At 42.0% G+C, this 15,387-nt stretch overlaps 1 protein-coding gene across 1 annotated transcript in view; it reads right to left on the minus strand.

Moving 5' to 3' along the window:
- Positions 1-15,185, minus strand: part of ZNF318 (zinc finger protein 318) — a 19,087-nt gene extending 3,902 nt beyond the window's left edge. Inside the window, exons 1-6 of the mRNA XM_012728524.1 lie at positions 15,171-15,185; positions 14,807-14,955; positions 9,912-10,551; positions 6,893-8,338; positions 5,404-5,503; positions 1,632-1,927 (exon numbers count right to left, since the gene is read on the minus strand). Coding sequence (XP_012583978.1) covers positions 1,632-1,927; positions 5,404-5,503; positions 6,893-8,338; positions 9,912-10,551; positions 14,807-14,955; positions 15,171-15,185 — 2,646 coding nt within the window. The remainder of the gene's footprint in view (positions 1-1,631; positions 1,928-5,403; positions 5,504-6,892; positions 8,339-9,911; positions 10,552-14,806; positions 14,956-15,170) is intronic.
- Positions 15,186-15,387: the final 202 nt, after the last annotated feature.

The following is a 15,387-nucleotide window of genomic DNA, read 5'->3' on the forward strand; positions in this document are numbered from 1 at the left end:
ATCGATCTGCCTGTTCTGCTCCCCACTCTGCCTCTCACCGCCCCTGAGCCTCTGGCCTGTACCCCAGTTCTGTATGTACGAATAAATAAATCTTTAAAAAAAAAAAAAAAGAGTATAGCAATACAACAAGAATTGAAGGTGGCTTGAATTTGAACAGAGACAGTGAAATGGGCACAACTAAGTTTTACTGACAGGAGAAACTGGCCAAATTTATAATTGATTTGGCATGGAGGAAGAGGGAAGCACTAAATTTTTTGATTGCTGGCCATAAAAACTATTGTTGCCATTTCTTAAAATGGAGGCAGAAAGAGTTAGGGGCAGATCAAGCACAAGCACAATTAGATTAGTTTATGATGATTTTAAGATCAAGATTATTATGAAATAATTTTCGAATGGGCTAATCTTTGGGTAATTAAGTGTAGAAGAGTCATTTGAGCTAGAAAATAAAACCGAAAATTGTCAACATGACAGTTTAGCATAAAAGTGGGTGAAACCACCTGAAGAGTAAGCAGAACTCTGGAGAACTGGGCTAGGGCTGAGCCCTAAATAACTAAAATATTTAAAGATCTGGTACAAATGAATAGGGCACCAAAGAAATCTAAGCAGTAGCAGTCAGCACCCGAGGAAAAAAAGAAGTATGACAGAACCTGAGGTAAGAAAGACGGTGGGTCCCTTTATCAATACTGATTTGAGAACTGAAATGTATTTTTATTCACTGATTTTAGCAACATGTTAATGACTTTGCTGCTAAATATGAATTCCCAAAGTGGTATATACAAAATTGTGAGGCCAGAAGCCATCCTGGAGTGGGCTGAAAAGTACATGTAGAGGGCACTCCGGAGTGGCACAGTGAGTTAAAACACAGCACTATGAAGCTGACTGAAGCCATTGTAGCACCAGTTTGATCCCCAGCCAGGGAGGTGACCCACATGACGCAGTAGACCTGTCCTTTCTAGCCCACTGCTCCCCTCAGCCGTGTACTTCATCACATCAGTCTCCCTGTTGTACTCCTCCCTATTATGTGTCTGGTGAATCCTTTCACCTCTCCCCCAACCTCTGACCTGTACCCCAGTTCTTGTATGCATAGATAAATCTTAAAAAAAAAACTTTCAGGGCCCTCCCTCGTGGCGCAGTGGGTTAAAGCACAACACTGCAAACGAGCTGCAGCTGCTTCAGTATGAGTTCGATCCCCAGGCCCAGAGGTGACCCACATGGCGCAGCACACTTCTCCTGTCTCGCCCTCTGCTCCCCTCAGCAGTGTATGTCATTGATCTTCCTGTTCTGCTCCCCACTCTGTCTAGTGAATCCTCTCACTGCCCCTTCATCTCTGGCCTGTACCACAGTTCTGTGTGCAAATAAAGAAATAAAATCTTTAAAAAAAAACTTCCAAAAAAAAGTAAATGTAGAACAGGAACATGGAGGGCACTGAATGAACACTGAGGATTTTGGATTCTACTATGTGGCAAATGGAAACTATTAAAATTCTGAAGTGTAGTTCCATAATCTGATCTCTGCCTAAGAAAACAAAAGTAAGAAAAGCTTGGGAAAAGAAGCTAAGAAAATGGTTAGTTAGAAAGTTTCCAAAGAATCAGTGGATATAAAAGGTATAATAGAAATGGAAAAGTTGTTACCTTGCTGTTGGAAGAGGATGACAACACTTTTTCTGGGCTCTTAGTTTTTTCTGCTTTCCCAGGCTTCTCCGTAGGTTCTTTACTGTCATTTGATGTTTTCTGTGATTTATCCAAAATGTTAATTCCCAAGATCTGAGCTACTTTGTCCAATTCAGATTGCTTCTTTTCTGCCTCCTCTGCCTCTTGTCTAAGTTCTGCAATATCCTTCATAATGTTGTCCTGAAGCCGACTCACCTCCACCAGGAGTGGGTCTTTGTGGCCATCTTTTTCTCTTCGTTTCTTACGCAGCATTTCCCCTGAGTATTCAAAAAGCACAAAAAGAAACACAAAAAAGTTAAACACAAAGAACATACTGTTCATAGTGATCTCATAAGCCTTTATGATCACAAACTCTTTTCCCAAGTAAGTTATTAAGAGTTAGTGAAACTCTTTCTCTACATGGACTGGTTTAGGTGAAGTGTTTATGGAATTAAAGGATATGTAAGTATAATTAGCTAAGGATCTGTTGACACAGTTTATGAGCTCCACTAACCCCCCAAAGCTGCATATACAATTTTGTATATGTGTCCTCCAAAAAGGTATTACGAATTTAGTGGCTGTCCTTCAGAGAACCAAAGAATTATTCAGAAAGTGAAAAAACATTCATTCATATACTTTATCTGATTAAAGGACATTACACCAACTCCTACATTGAGTTTTTGGTTTTAAATCAGGCTCACCTAATATTATCTCCTATTCCAAAATTCAAATATCAAGAATTAATGAGGATTAATCACAGGATTAATGATTAAATTCCTCATCTCTAAAGATTCCAAACCCAGGTATGAGAAATTTTCTCCCACACTCTGTTCCTTCCATGCTATCATCATGCTTGAGTATTTGGCTTTGTTACAGTCTTTTCTCATTATTTATGTGAATTTATAAAAGGAAAGATGAAGAATGGGATCAAAAGAGGCATCATGGAACATCTTTTCATGCCAAAGAAAGTAATATAAAGATGGTGGGGACATATCAAAAGGACAAAGAATCAACTTTGAAAGGCTGACCAAAACTAGGTTAATGTGAACAAAAAAACAATGACAATAAGGACCCTCCCTGGTGGCACAGCAGGTTACAGGAGTGCGCTCATTGTGAAACTAAGCCAAGCCAAGCATGGCTGCTTCAGTGTGAATTCAATCCCCCCCCCAACCCTGCACCGGAGGTGACCCACATGGTGCGGCAGACCTCTCCTGTCTCGCCTGCTGCTCCCCTCAGCAGTGTACTTCGACAGTCAGCCTGTTCTGCTCCCCACTCTTTTTCTGGTGAATCCTCTTGCCACCCCTGCACCTCTGGCCTGTACCCCATTTCTGTATGCATAAAGAAATCTTAAAAAAAAAAAGGCAATAAAATACAACCTCCTGAATGAAAAAATCAGTGAATTTACACAAATACAGATAATAGGAGAAAAGGAGATGGTAGAAAGTTTCTCCTTACAGAAAGTCAATAAGTGATAATAAAATTGGAAAATCATTATTTAACAACCATCATATTAATAACTGACATAGGTAAGATACATTGATGAATGCTAAAGTAAGCAGGCAGAAGTTTGAGGAATGGTGAGATATTTAAATAGTCCCATTATATCTCTCCTTTAGGATACTTATCAATTAAAAAAAGGTAAAATATTAATTTTACAGTGGAATAAATAGCAGGCACCACCTTAGTCAATATTCAAAGTTGACATTACCAGTAGTAAAATCAACACCTGATATGAAGTCAATCATTTGTCTGATATTATGGCCAACTTTTTCCCTGTGTTATGCAAAAATGCAAAACTTAAATTTAATCAAAAAGAAACACAAGACAAACCAAAACTCAAAGGCATTCTATAAATGCTATTCTAAGTTGTCAGTGTCGTGAAATAGATTTAAGAATTTTTTTTAATTATTATTAAAGGGCCCTCCCTCCCTGGTGGCACAATGGGTTAAAGCATAGCACTAAGAATCTACCACAGCCACTGCAGCACCAGTTCAATCCCTAGCCAGGGAGGTGATCTACATGGCACAGCAGACCTCTCCTGATCCACCCAATGCTCCCCTCAGCAGTATTATTTCAGTCAATCTGCCTGTTCTGTTCCCGACTCTGTCTCTGGTGAATCCTCTCATTCCCCTGCATTGGCCTGTACCCTAGTTCTGTATACATAAATAAATCTTTTTTAAATTGTTATTAAAGATTTTATTTATTTTTGCATAGAAGTGGGTACAGGCCAGAGGTGTGGGTGGTGAGAAGATTCATCAGTGACAGTGGAGAGCAGAGCAGAAGATATATGTATTAAAATACACTGCTGAGGGGAGCAGCAGGTGACACTGGAGAGGTCTCCTGTGCCACATGTAGGTTAGCTCCCTGGCCCACCTCAGGCCATCTCAGTGGGCCATCTAGGTGATGGTACTGAGACTTAACCCTAGGCCACCAGGAACTATTATATATTAAAGGAAACTAAATGAACATGGTAAATTAATACAACACATAAATCTGTATTTTCTTGTGCTTTTGGACATTATTGGGACAACTGGTAAAGTATGAATATGATCACTAATCTAGAGTTGTATTCCTGTTTATTTCCTAATTTTGATAAGAATACCACAATTATGCAAGTGGAATTGTTGTTAGGATACCACTGAACTATTTCAGAATACAGAATCACCATACCTACAACTTACTCTTAAAGAGTTGAAGAATTATAGATATAAATATATAGTGGAAGGAGAGGGGGACAAAAACTGACACAGATCAAGTGCACAGATCTTCCTTGACTCACAATAAAGTTGCATCCCAATAAACTCACTGTAAATTGAAAATATCACTGTTTGAAGATGCATTAATACACCCAATTCCTGAGTCATAGCTCAACTTAACCTATCTTAAACATTGTCAGAACACTCACACTTCCTGATAGTCAAGTAAAATCATCAACATGGTCTATTTTACAGTGAAATGCTGAATATCTCCTGTATTTTACTGAATATATACATGTATTCAATCTCATATATTTTATGGAATACAATAGTGAAGTGTTGAATTATCTCGTGTATTTTATTGAATATTGTACTGAAAGTGAAAAACAGTCCTATTATAGAATAGCAGTTATTTACCTTTCTGAACATGACTGAGCTACACAGCTCACTGCTGCCCATTACCACATGAGTATCATACCATACATATCACTAGACTAGGAAAGAACAAAATTCAAAGTAAACTTTCCACAGAATTTATATTGCATTTGCACCACAGTAAAGCTGAAAAAATTAAGTTAAACCATCAAATCAGAAACCATTTATAGCAGAATGTTAAGAACTGTGAAGAATATTTGACAGTTCTTATCACTATTATTTCAATTTTTCTGAAAGTCTCTGTCAAAAAAACTTAAAATGGGCCTCCCTGGTGGAGTAGGGGTTCAGTCTTGTGCTATCAAGCTATTCGCAGCCACTGCGGCAGAAATTCAATTCCTGGTCATGGAATGACCCACCTTGTGCAGCAGACCTCTCTTGTCTCGCCCACTGCTCCCCTCAGCAGTGTATTTCAGTTAACCTACCTGTTCTGCTCCCCATTCTTGTCTCTGGTGCGTCCTCTCACCCCGTGCACCTCTAGCCTACGCTCCTGTCCTTATATATATAAATAAATAAGTCTTTAAAAAATTTTTTGTTTGAAGTGAGGCTTCTGGTCACCAAACTTGTCTAAGGATCCCCAAAGTTCTCAATTTGATCTCCTACTCATGCAAAGAAGTGACTGATACCTTGCTGTTTATGAAGTCGCTCCAACTCAGTTCTGAGATAGTACATCTTCTTCTGACGAGCTTCCCGGTCACTCTTTAGTTTTTCCCTTTCTTCAATAACCTGAAAAGTGTAGGATAATAAGAGTTCTCCAGTGCTAAAATTCTTCCCTATCTTCCCTGATCCCTCATGCAAGATAATATCTGAATGCAAGGATTCAAATGCCTGAACAGCTCTTAATTGTCAAAGCAATAGTTCATCTCAATCTAAGTTCCATAATAGAATTATTCTTTACAGAGTGACATTGTCCAGAAAGGACTATTTCATGCAGGAAGCACTATACTATTAATATTAACATAAAGCTATTGATAGCCACTCTTTAAGACATTTGTTCAGAGACAGATGAGATGATTACATTTAGCAATCAAGAGCATGGGTGCAAAAAAAATCTACATCAAAACCCTTTGTTGGGATACTTACATTTTCCAAAGAACAGAAATTAAAATAACTTCTTATACAATTACTTACAAATACAGCCTTACGGTTTGCTCATACACATTAGTATAGCCACTAAGTGTAGTGGTTGTGTCCAAAGGAAAACTATCAACACAGGAACTAATACGTGTTATGGGTGACACACATTACATATATCACTTTATTTAATCCGTATGACAGTATCTCTATTTTACAGTAAGAAAACTGAGGTTATTAAAGACTAAGTAAGAGCCTCCCTGCTGGCGCAAGGGGTTACAGCGTAGCACTATGAAGCTATCCATAGCCACTGCAGCATGAGTTTGATTCCCCAGCCAGAAAAGTGACCAACATGATGCACCAAACTTTTCCTGTCTCGCCTGCTGTTCTCCTCAGCAGTGTATTTCAGTAGGTTCACCTATTCTGCTCCCCACTTTGGGGATTCACTTTGGTAAATCCTCTTACCCCTGTACTTCTAGCCTACACCCGTTTTTGCATAAATAAATACATCTAAAAAAGTAAAGATTACATAATACATCCAAGATCACATAAGACTCTAAATCCATGTATAGTTTAAAGTTCATGAGCTTTCAAATGTATTACTACTAAATAATAGAAAAAACAAAATAGGGACTTATCTGTAATGATCTATGTACTATTAGGCCTGACAAATAATAAGTTCTCAAAGGAAAAATAAAGAAAAAACACCAAGTCTCTAAACAGTGTCTCTGAAGTCCTCCCTGGTGAAACACGTTAAAGCACAGCATCAGGAAGCTAGCCGTGGCTGCTTCAGATGAGTTTGATCCCTGGCTAGGGAGGGACCCATATGACAGAGCAGACCTCTCCTGCTTCGCCCACTGCTCCCCTCAGCATTGTACTTTGTCAGCCTACCTGTTCAGCTCCCACTCTGTCTATGGTGAATCCTCTCATCACCCCTATACCTCTGGCTTGTACCCAGTTCTATATGCATAAATAAATAAATCTTTAAAAAAAAAGAAGAAGAAGACTTAGAGATTTAAGATACCAAAAGGTAATATTCACCTTCTGCTTCTGGGAAGCACGGTTCTTCTCATCAGAGATTTTCTCTGGATTATATCTTATGAGTGATGGGATAGACACTTGGACAGGCACTTGGACAGAAGGAACTGCTCCTAACACTGACAACTCCTGCTTGGGCTTATCAGGAGTCACAGTGGGGATCACACGGAGATTGGGACGGCTACGAGTAGTTTGTTTGGAGACTGGAATCACTCTGTGTGGTTCAGAGAGAGGAAGGTTTGATGTTTGAGAGGTGGGGTACATGGGCCACCGTGCAGCTGCATATGCCATGTAGTGCCTGTAGGCATCAAATGAGGCAGAGGGAATGGCAGATCCTTGGTAGTTTGGAGGTACACGAGCGGCAGCAAACTGAGAGGCCCTTGGCATATGAAACTGAGATAAAGAAGCAGGGTGTGGAAGTCTAACTGGGGTGGATGCAGTTGATGGCAACATACATCTGACTGCAACAGATGACTGAAACCCACTGCCAACCACATCTGGTCCTGCAATGATGCCCACTGAATGGTCAGACTTTAGGAATGGTGGACTTTTTTTGGTGAGAAGATAAGGATCCACTGGGGAGACTGGGTGTGAATGGGACACTTCTGGGGAATGAGTATTGCTATGGTGTACTTCCCGGTTCTCCAGTCTGTGAGGATCAGAGGAACATCGATCAGCTGAGAATCTATGGTCAACTGAGGAACAGCGTTCCGCTGAAAAGTGGTGATCAACTGAAGAACGACGATCAGCTGAAGAACGTGATGGCTTCTTGCCATGAAGTCGCTCTTGGGTACGTACAGCTAGTTTACTAATCTCTGCTACTCCAATATCCAGCCCTATGGTCTTGAGCAAATCATGAATCTTAGCATATTCCGGGTTAATCTCTTCTCTAGATTCTAGCTTTATACTGGGAATTGGAGAAGGTGGGCAGCTTGCTTTCTGCCTCATAACTTCACTCTCAGACACCCCAAGGGACTTTGGTGGAGATTCTGCCTTTAAATCCTCTTCTTCATCCCCATAAAGAAATTTCTCCTCATCTTCAATGTCTGGAAAACTACGTCGCCTTTTTTCTTGTGTACTGGTAGAATCAGCCAACATACTCAGAATACGAGAAAATCCACTGCCATCTTGGCTAGCTCTCTCATGGGGCAGTAAAAAGTCAGAGTGGCGCTCAGGACCATCAGCCTTCATATCCAATTTCTCTTTGTGGCAGAGAAAACTTCCAAACTTTTCTCTAAGAGGACTACTGTCTTTGGGCAGCCCAGGGAGAGGACCCCATTGGTAAGGGTTACATGAAGCTTCCTTCAAGGAAGTGTCTACCATAGTTCCCTTGTTGTCTTCAACCTCTGAGGCAAAAGCAGCAATTGCACCACTTAGTGGAAGGGATGAGTGTGCAGAGTATAGTGGATGATCCTGACTGGAACTGGTATTGCTAGAAAAACTCTCAAGCTGAAAAGACAAACATACTAATTTAGGCTTTATAAAGAATCTCAGAAAAATACCAATGAGATAAATACTTAGTCTTAAATTAGTAGGAAAATGAAGGATTAAAAGACAATGAACTGGGCCCTCCCTGGAGGTGCAGCAGGTGAAATCACAGCACTAAGAAGCTAAAGCCACTTCCGCATGACTTCGATCCCCGCCTGCCCCGGAGGAGATCCACATGGCACGGCAGACCTCTCCTGACTCGCCCACTGCCCCCCTCAGCAGTGTACTTCCTCAGTTGGCCTGTTCTGTACCCCACTGTCTCTGGTGAATCATTCTCTTGCCACCCTTGTACCTTTGGCCTGTACCCCAGTTCTGTATGCATAAATAAATAAGTTTGAAAAAAAAAAAAGACAGTGAACCTATAGTCAGGTTCAGAATTTGGGTACTCTTCTCTCCAGATGTTCTTGCTATAGCAGAGAAAATAAGGTACAATGGGTAAAAACCTTACTTTTGCCTATTTATTGTAAACCTCATCAAGGAAACTGATACAAAGTTCTGAAAGATGCTCCAAGCTCGTTTTCTTTTCTATGAATCACCAAAAGAAAAACATTAAAAGTGGGGCCCACATGGGTGATTTGATGATGGGAAGCCCATGGGGATGGAAAAGGCACAAAATGATGTAAAAACAAACAATGATTGGGAAAAAAAAAAAAAAAGTGGGCCTCTGTGGTGGCACAACAGCTTAAAGCACAGCACTATGAAGTTATCTGAAGACAGGGAGGTGACCCACATGGCGCAGCAGACCTCTCCTGACCTACCCCCTGCTACCCTCAGCAGTGTATTTCAGTGCATCTGCCTCTTCTACTCCCCATTTGTCTCCAGTGAATCCTTTCACCCCCCTGAAACTCTGGCCCAGTTCTTATATGCATAAATAAATAAATCTTAAAAAAAAAAAATCAAAAGTGGAGCTGCTTTGCTTGTAGCAGAGAGGAAGTTCTGAAAACCTAACTGACCAGCCTCCCAGGGTTCCCTGAGGCACTGACAGAGCACCTTGGATTCCTAGAGACAGTTCACTCCCTGGATCATTTCTTTAATAAATAGGGGGGAAAAGAAATCAAGGCCCAGAATGGTGAGGTGATTTGCAAAATATCACACAGCAATTTAGTGGCAGAGGTGGCTCCAGAGTCAGGAGCACCTCATTTCTGGCCCAGTGTCCTCCCACTCACACATTTTGTCTTCTCTCTGAAGAGAGATGAGAGAGTTTCAGACTGACTCCCCCCTATGCCCTCTAAGCTTCATCCCAAGAAACCCTATATTCTAACTACAGGCTTAGCCAACATGGAGAACAAACTTACACGACATCCTTGCCAAAAGGGATGAGAGAGAGCCCACCCCTGGCAACAGAGCCCTCTACGGATGCACCTGGAGGCTGACAGACTGCTTTGCACAGTTCTGGGAGTTGCAGCCCTTAAGTATGACAATGTTGTCGCAGCCCACGTTACCCACATACCCTTAGGGACACAGACCCCCAGACAGTAAGCAGGCTTTAAGGTAGTGGAGGCCTAGCCAAGCAACCCTGAAGAAATACGCAGACCTGCATGGAAGGCTCCACATCCACCTCAATCCGCTTCTTCAGAATGGACTTCTTGGGCATCACAGAGCCTTCCTCAGGCCGGTGTAAAGAAAATGCTGGCTCTGAGGCCGGTAAGACACCTGACAATCCAGGGATGGGACAGCTAGTGCCACCACCATCAACTTCCACCAGCTCCTGACTCAAGCTCCTGCTTCGTTCCTCTTCTTCCTCTCGTTTTCTACGGGCAAGGTCCAGTTCTCGAAACTCAGGGTCCAGAAACCTCGGGCTCGGGCTTCGTCTACGCTGCCGATAGTTGCGCATCGCTGATGAGTAGCTCGAATGATCATCTCCCTTGCCGTGTATCTTCTCCGTGTCGTCGTAGCGGGGCCGCTTGGCCTCCCGGCTCCTTTCCTCAGGTCGGACACAGTAGGAGCCTTTCAGTTTGTCTCGATTCCGTTCTGCTCCCCGCAACAGCTCATCGTGACAACTCATATGGGCCCGGTAGTCAGAATGATGCATGAAAGCCGCTCTTGTTCGGTAATCCTCATCAAGCTGGCCCAAGAAGGGACTGAGAGGTCCCTCTTCCTGCGAAATATAGCGTTCGAGACCTCGAGAGCACTGGGAGCTTCGAGTGAAGACAGAATCATCAGTCACGTCATCCCTGAGGAAAGACAAACACCACGGAATATAATAGATGTGGGAAGAGCAAGAGTAGACAGGGGCTTTCCCTGGTGGCACATCGGGTTAAAGTGAAGCACTATAAGCCACTGCAGCATCAGTTCGATCCCCACCAGGAAGGTGACCTACATGGTACAGCAGACCTCTCATCATGCCCACTGCTCCTCTCAGCAGTGTTTTTCAGTAGATCCACCTGTTCTGCCTTCTACTCTGTCTCTGGTGGGTCCTCTCACCCTCTGGTTGGTATCCTAGATACCATATATATGTAAATAAATTAAATCTTAAAAAAAAAAACCAGACAGGCTAAAGAGACTGGCAACAATCTGGCAACAAAGCCACAGAATACAATCTCTGGGCACAGACAGTGATTATGGAGCCCAAGAACAAACCTAGCATAGGCCCTTTCCCTGGGCCACAGCAGCTTCAGTCTCTAAGAAGGGGATTTACTACCTATTCACCCCAAGGACTTCCTAGGCGCATCTCTTTGACAAGACATTGAGGATGCAAAGTACCAGAAGCTGTGAAGACATTACTAGCAGACTATAAAGAGCCCAGGCTACACAATTCTGCCCTACCCAAATTCTAGCTTTTTGCTGCTAGCAGCATCAGTATTACCAGGAAACCTGTTAGATATGTTGATACTCAGTAGCTGCTTTTGCTTTTTAGATTCCAAAAAATGGCTCTTTATCTTGATTTCCTTTCTCTGGGACTAAGAGTATCAAGAGTTGTCTTCTGTTACTAGCCTCTAGCAGTGCCTGTCTTCCAAGTTTTAGATCTGAGCAATACTGATGAGTAACTGCATGAAAGACCAGGCAGCATCAACTTTATCAACACCTCTGTAATAAATGCCACCTGTGGGAATCCAGGTTCAAATTACTCATCTTCTCCTCATGAATCAGGAGGATTTTAAAGAATCGATGGAGTAGGAAATAACAAAGAATGAGAGTGCACCAAGAATCTCTAAAGTTAAACACATGCAGAGTAAAACATTTTACTCTGTAGGATTCTCACAGCTGATTGCAGGGAAGAATGGATGAGTTCAGTCACTCCACAAGCATCAACCACAAAGTGTCTGATCATATTCCTGTAGGGAAAAAACAGGCTCAATGGCAGTAGCAAATTCACCCATGCTCCCATTTTCAGCTCCCCACTAGAACTCTAATATGTCAACCACCAAATGACAGACAAGCCCCAGGTCTAATCCAGCCCTAATAATAGGGAGCTAGGAAAAAATGTGATGGCTCTCAGAAGTCCGCCCAGAATTGTAGTCACCAGCAAGAGGAGGAAAGTACAAACACGTACACACACACACTAAAAGAAAATACAGAAACTGTTAAAAAATGACCTATCATGTAAATATAGACAGAAATCAGGTTGCCAATTAGAAGCTCACATCCTCCTATCTCTCCTTCCCCAGAGAGAACTGGACATAGTAGAAGTGACTCCTCAAGAAGGACCCATCTGCTGGAGCCCAGGACAGTCTGGTGTCAGACTCTCTGTGGTAACCTTGTGAAGTCCAACTCTTTCTAAAATACTCTTTTTGGATGTCCCTGGTAGCACACTGGTTAAAGACATAGCTCTATCAAGCTATCACCACCCACTGCAGCACCGAGTTCAATCCCCAGTTGGCCAGGACCTGCCACATGGCATGGCAGACCTATCCTGTCTTGCTTCCCCTCAGCAGTGTATTTCAGTAGATCTGCCAGTTCTGCTCCCCACTCTGTCTCTGGTGAATCCTTTCCACCACCCCCTACACCTCTGGCCTGTACCCCAGCAGTTCTTGTATGTATAAATAAATAAAATTTTTAAAATGTTTATGACTAAAGTAAAAGAAAAAAAGTATGCTAAAAGCCCCAACTTCCCATTCCTTTCCTCTGCTAATTCCCAGCATGCCCCAAGAATGGATTTCCCCTAAGGCAAACCATATGTGAAAAATACTCTACACCTTCAACCTTTTCTCAAGGCAAGTTAGAAGGTAAGAATTCCATGAATGAAAGTGTAATGTGCAGAGAGTACTTTGATAAACAAGGCAAATCCACATCCCAATCTACCAGACTGTAGAAGCCAAGTGTTTTCACACAGCCTATTCATTCCCTCTTCTTAAAGAGTAAGTTACAGTCCTACACAGAAGGCTGGTAACAAGATGAGGTCAATGACAACCCTGACATGCAGCTATATACCCCAAGCCTGATATAAAGTCTAACAGTCAATCAAAGAAGAGAAAGATAGTAGGTCCCAGGGAAAGATAAACACATACCTACATACAAAAAGTGTAACTAAGACTGGAGTCACAAAACGTCCAGAGAAGCCAACATTCCTGTGGCCTGGCTTTAGTACACAGGAATTATCCACATAAACCCTATGAGTGGGAGGCAAAAAGTCCAAAAAATGGCCTGGATTTTAGAACCTTAATCTCACTTTCTCTAACATAGACTCTTCTGAAATACATGATTCCAGAAGACTATTGCCCCAAACTCACTAAGATTTTAATTTTTGTAACTTATAACCAGGTAATTGGCTATCTGAAGTTCACATGCAAAACAGACAACTGGTTGCTGAAAGCACACACAGAAAAGGGATGTGACACCCTAGGCCTCACAAGAGGAAATACTGTAGTTATCTCAAAACCTAATCAAGGAAGGAAGAGAATCACATCATACACCACATACTCAGACTGCCTATTCAGTCATCTCCCAAAAAAAGGCAGAAGAGCTAGGGCTATTCCTGATTTACTGATACTGTGACAACCTTGAAGCCTAAGCCCACCTATCTGCATTTCCTAAGTCAGTGTTAAGTGACCCAGGACTGTCCTGCTTTAATTAACTGGACAGGCCTGGAGCTCTGAAGTAAATACACCAGTGGCAGTACTGGTCCTTCCCAGCTGTCCCCAACTTCCTGCTTATGCTATGCATAGACAGAGTCACTTTGAAAGATTACTGACTCACTGTTACTAGTGATCGTTAGTGAAAACTTCCAATGCCATGCCAAGACCATGACACAAATTTCAGCTCTCAGATGCACATTGTCCACACTCTTGTATTTAATTTTTACATTTGTGAGGTAAAAACTAATGCGACTTCCCATATTTTCTAATACATGAAATATACATTTAATGAGCTGTAGAATGTTTCTGGCTTTTCTCAGTACTCAATAGTTGTATTGTAAAATAGAACTTAAACATGTCTAACTTTCTATTAAAGTTTATATTGGGCCCTCTCTGGTGGTTCAGCAGGTTAAAGCACAGCATTATGAAGCTATCACAGCCACTCCAGCACGAGCTCAATCCCCAGCAAGGGGGGTGACTCACATGGTATGGCAGACCTCTCCTGAACCTCTGCTGACCTCCCTGCTGCTCCCCTCAGCAGTGTATTTCAGTCAATCTGCCTTTTCTGCTCCCCACTCTGTCTCTAGTGAATCCTCTCACCACCCCCAGGCACCTCTGGCATGTACCCCAGTTCTGTATGTATAAATAAATCTTCAAAAAAATAAAGTTTAGGCCCTCCCTGGCTGCGCAATGAGTTAGGACACAGTACCACAAGTTGACCACAGCTCCTTCAGTGAGAGTTCGATCCCCGCCCCAGAGGTGACCCACATGGCGTGGCAGACCTCTCCTGACCCGCCCACTGCTCCCCTCAGCAGTGTACTTCATCAATTTGCCTGTTCTGCTCCCTACTCCGTCTCTGGTGAAGCCTCTTGCCGCCCCTGCACCTCTGGCCTGTACCCCAGTTCTCTATGAATCATCTTTTTTTTTTAATTTTAAATAAATAACATTTATATTTTTAATACAGACACACATATTAAAAATTTACACATAAATTTAGCTAAGCCTTTTCTGATTCTCAATTTCAAAACTTATAAGCTGAAAGACCATTTAAAAAAGATTTCCATTTTTCCCCATTTAATGTTAAGTAAACTTTAGTAATTGTAGTTTAGAATCGTTATATCATCACAGCTATATTTAACATGAGGACTCTGTTTCTGTCCCTTCAGTTGTCCTTTTTCATCCAGACCAAGCGATCTGCTAAACTAATGTCTTCCCTTCTATGAATTCTTATGCAAAAGAAGGTATATCAATATATTCTTCCTACTCAGAAAGCCTTTACCAATATCATCCTTTGTATAGAGGACATAATTTCAGTGCTAGCATCCTTCTCCCAAAAGACAACATTGAGAAAACAACAATTCTATTTTTAGCAATTTCAACAGTGTGCCATTTTTCAGAGAAGGGTAAAGCCTACCTCTCCACAGCCTCCAGATTATCCACAGGTGATCCAAGTCGATCACTTAGCCGCCGCCGTTCGGGTATACCAACACAGAAGTGGTCATTACCAACAGTGATCCTTAAGCTCTGTTCCAAAGAGTCAGAACGCAGACCAGGAGAGCGTCTCTACAAAAGTAAGAGATAATGTAACATTCAACAGGACCAAGATATTCTAGATCTAAAATATTTTGCTTTCTAGTCAACGTTGTATTTCCAGATGAGAAATGCCTATGGTAAGATACTACTACAAAACAAAAGGACCTAAGAAATGTTATTATTTTCTTAGTGAAAGTCTATTATACATCCCATACTCCCAAATCACTGGTCTCTCATTCTTTCACCATGATGCTAGGCATGATGGTACTGGCATGGAAATAGGAGTTAATTAAGTCTGTATTAGAATCTGTACACTTCCAAAGAGCAAGCCTAAAACAGGTCTTAAAAAAAGGATTTCTGGGGCCCTCCCTGGTAGCGCAGCAGGTTAAAGCACTGCACTAAGAAGCTTAAGCCACTTCTGCATGAGTTCGATTCCTGCCTGCCCCGGAGGTGACCACATGG

The sequence above is a fragment of the Condylura cristata genome, unplaced genomic scaffold (genome assembly GCF_000260355.1).
Source record: "Condylura cristata isolate star-nosed mole 26May11 unplaced genomic scaffold, ConCri1.0 scaffold00001, whole genome shotgun sequence".
Classification (NCBI taxonomy): domain Eukaryota; kingdom Metazoa; phylum Chordata; class Mammalia; order Eulipotyphla; family Talpidae; genus Condylura; species Condylura cristata.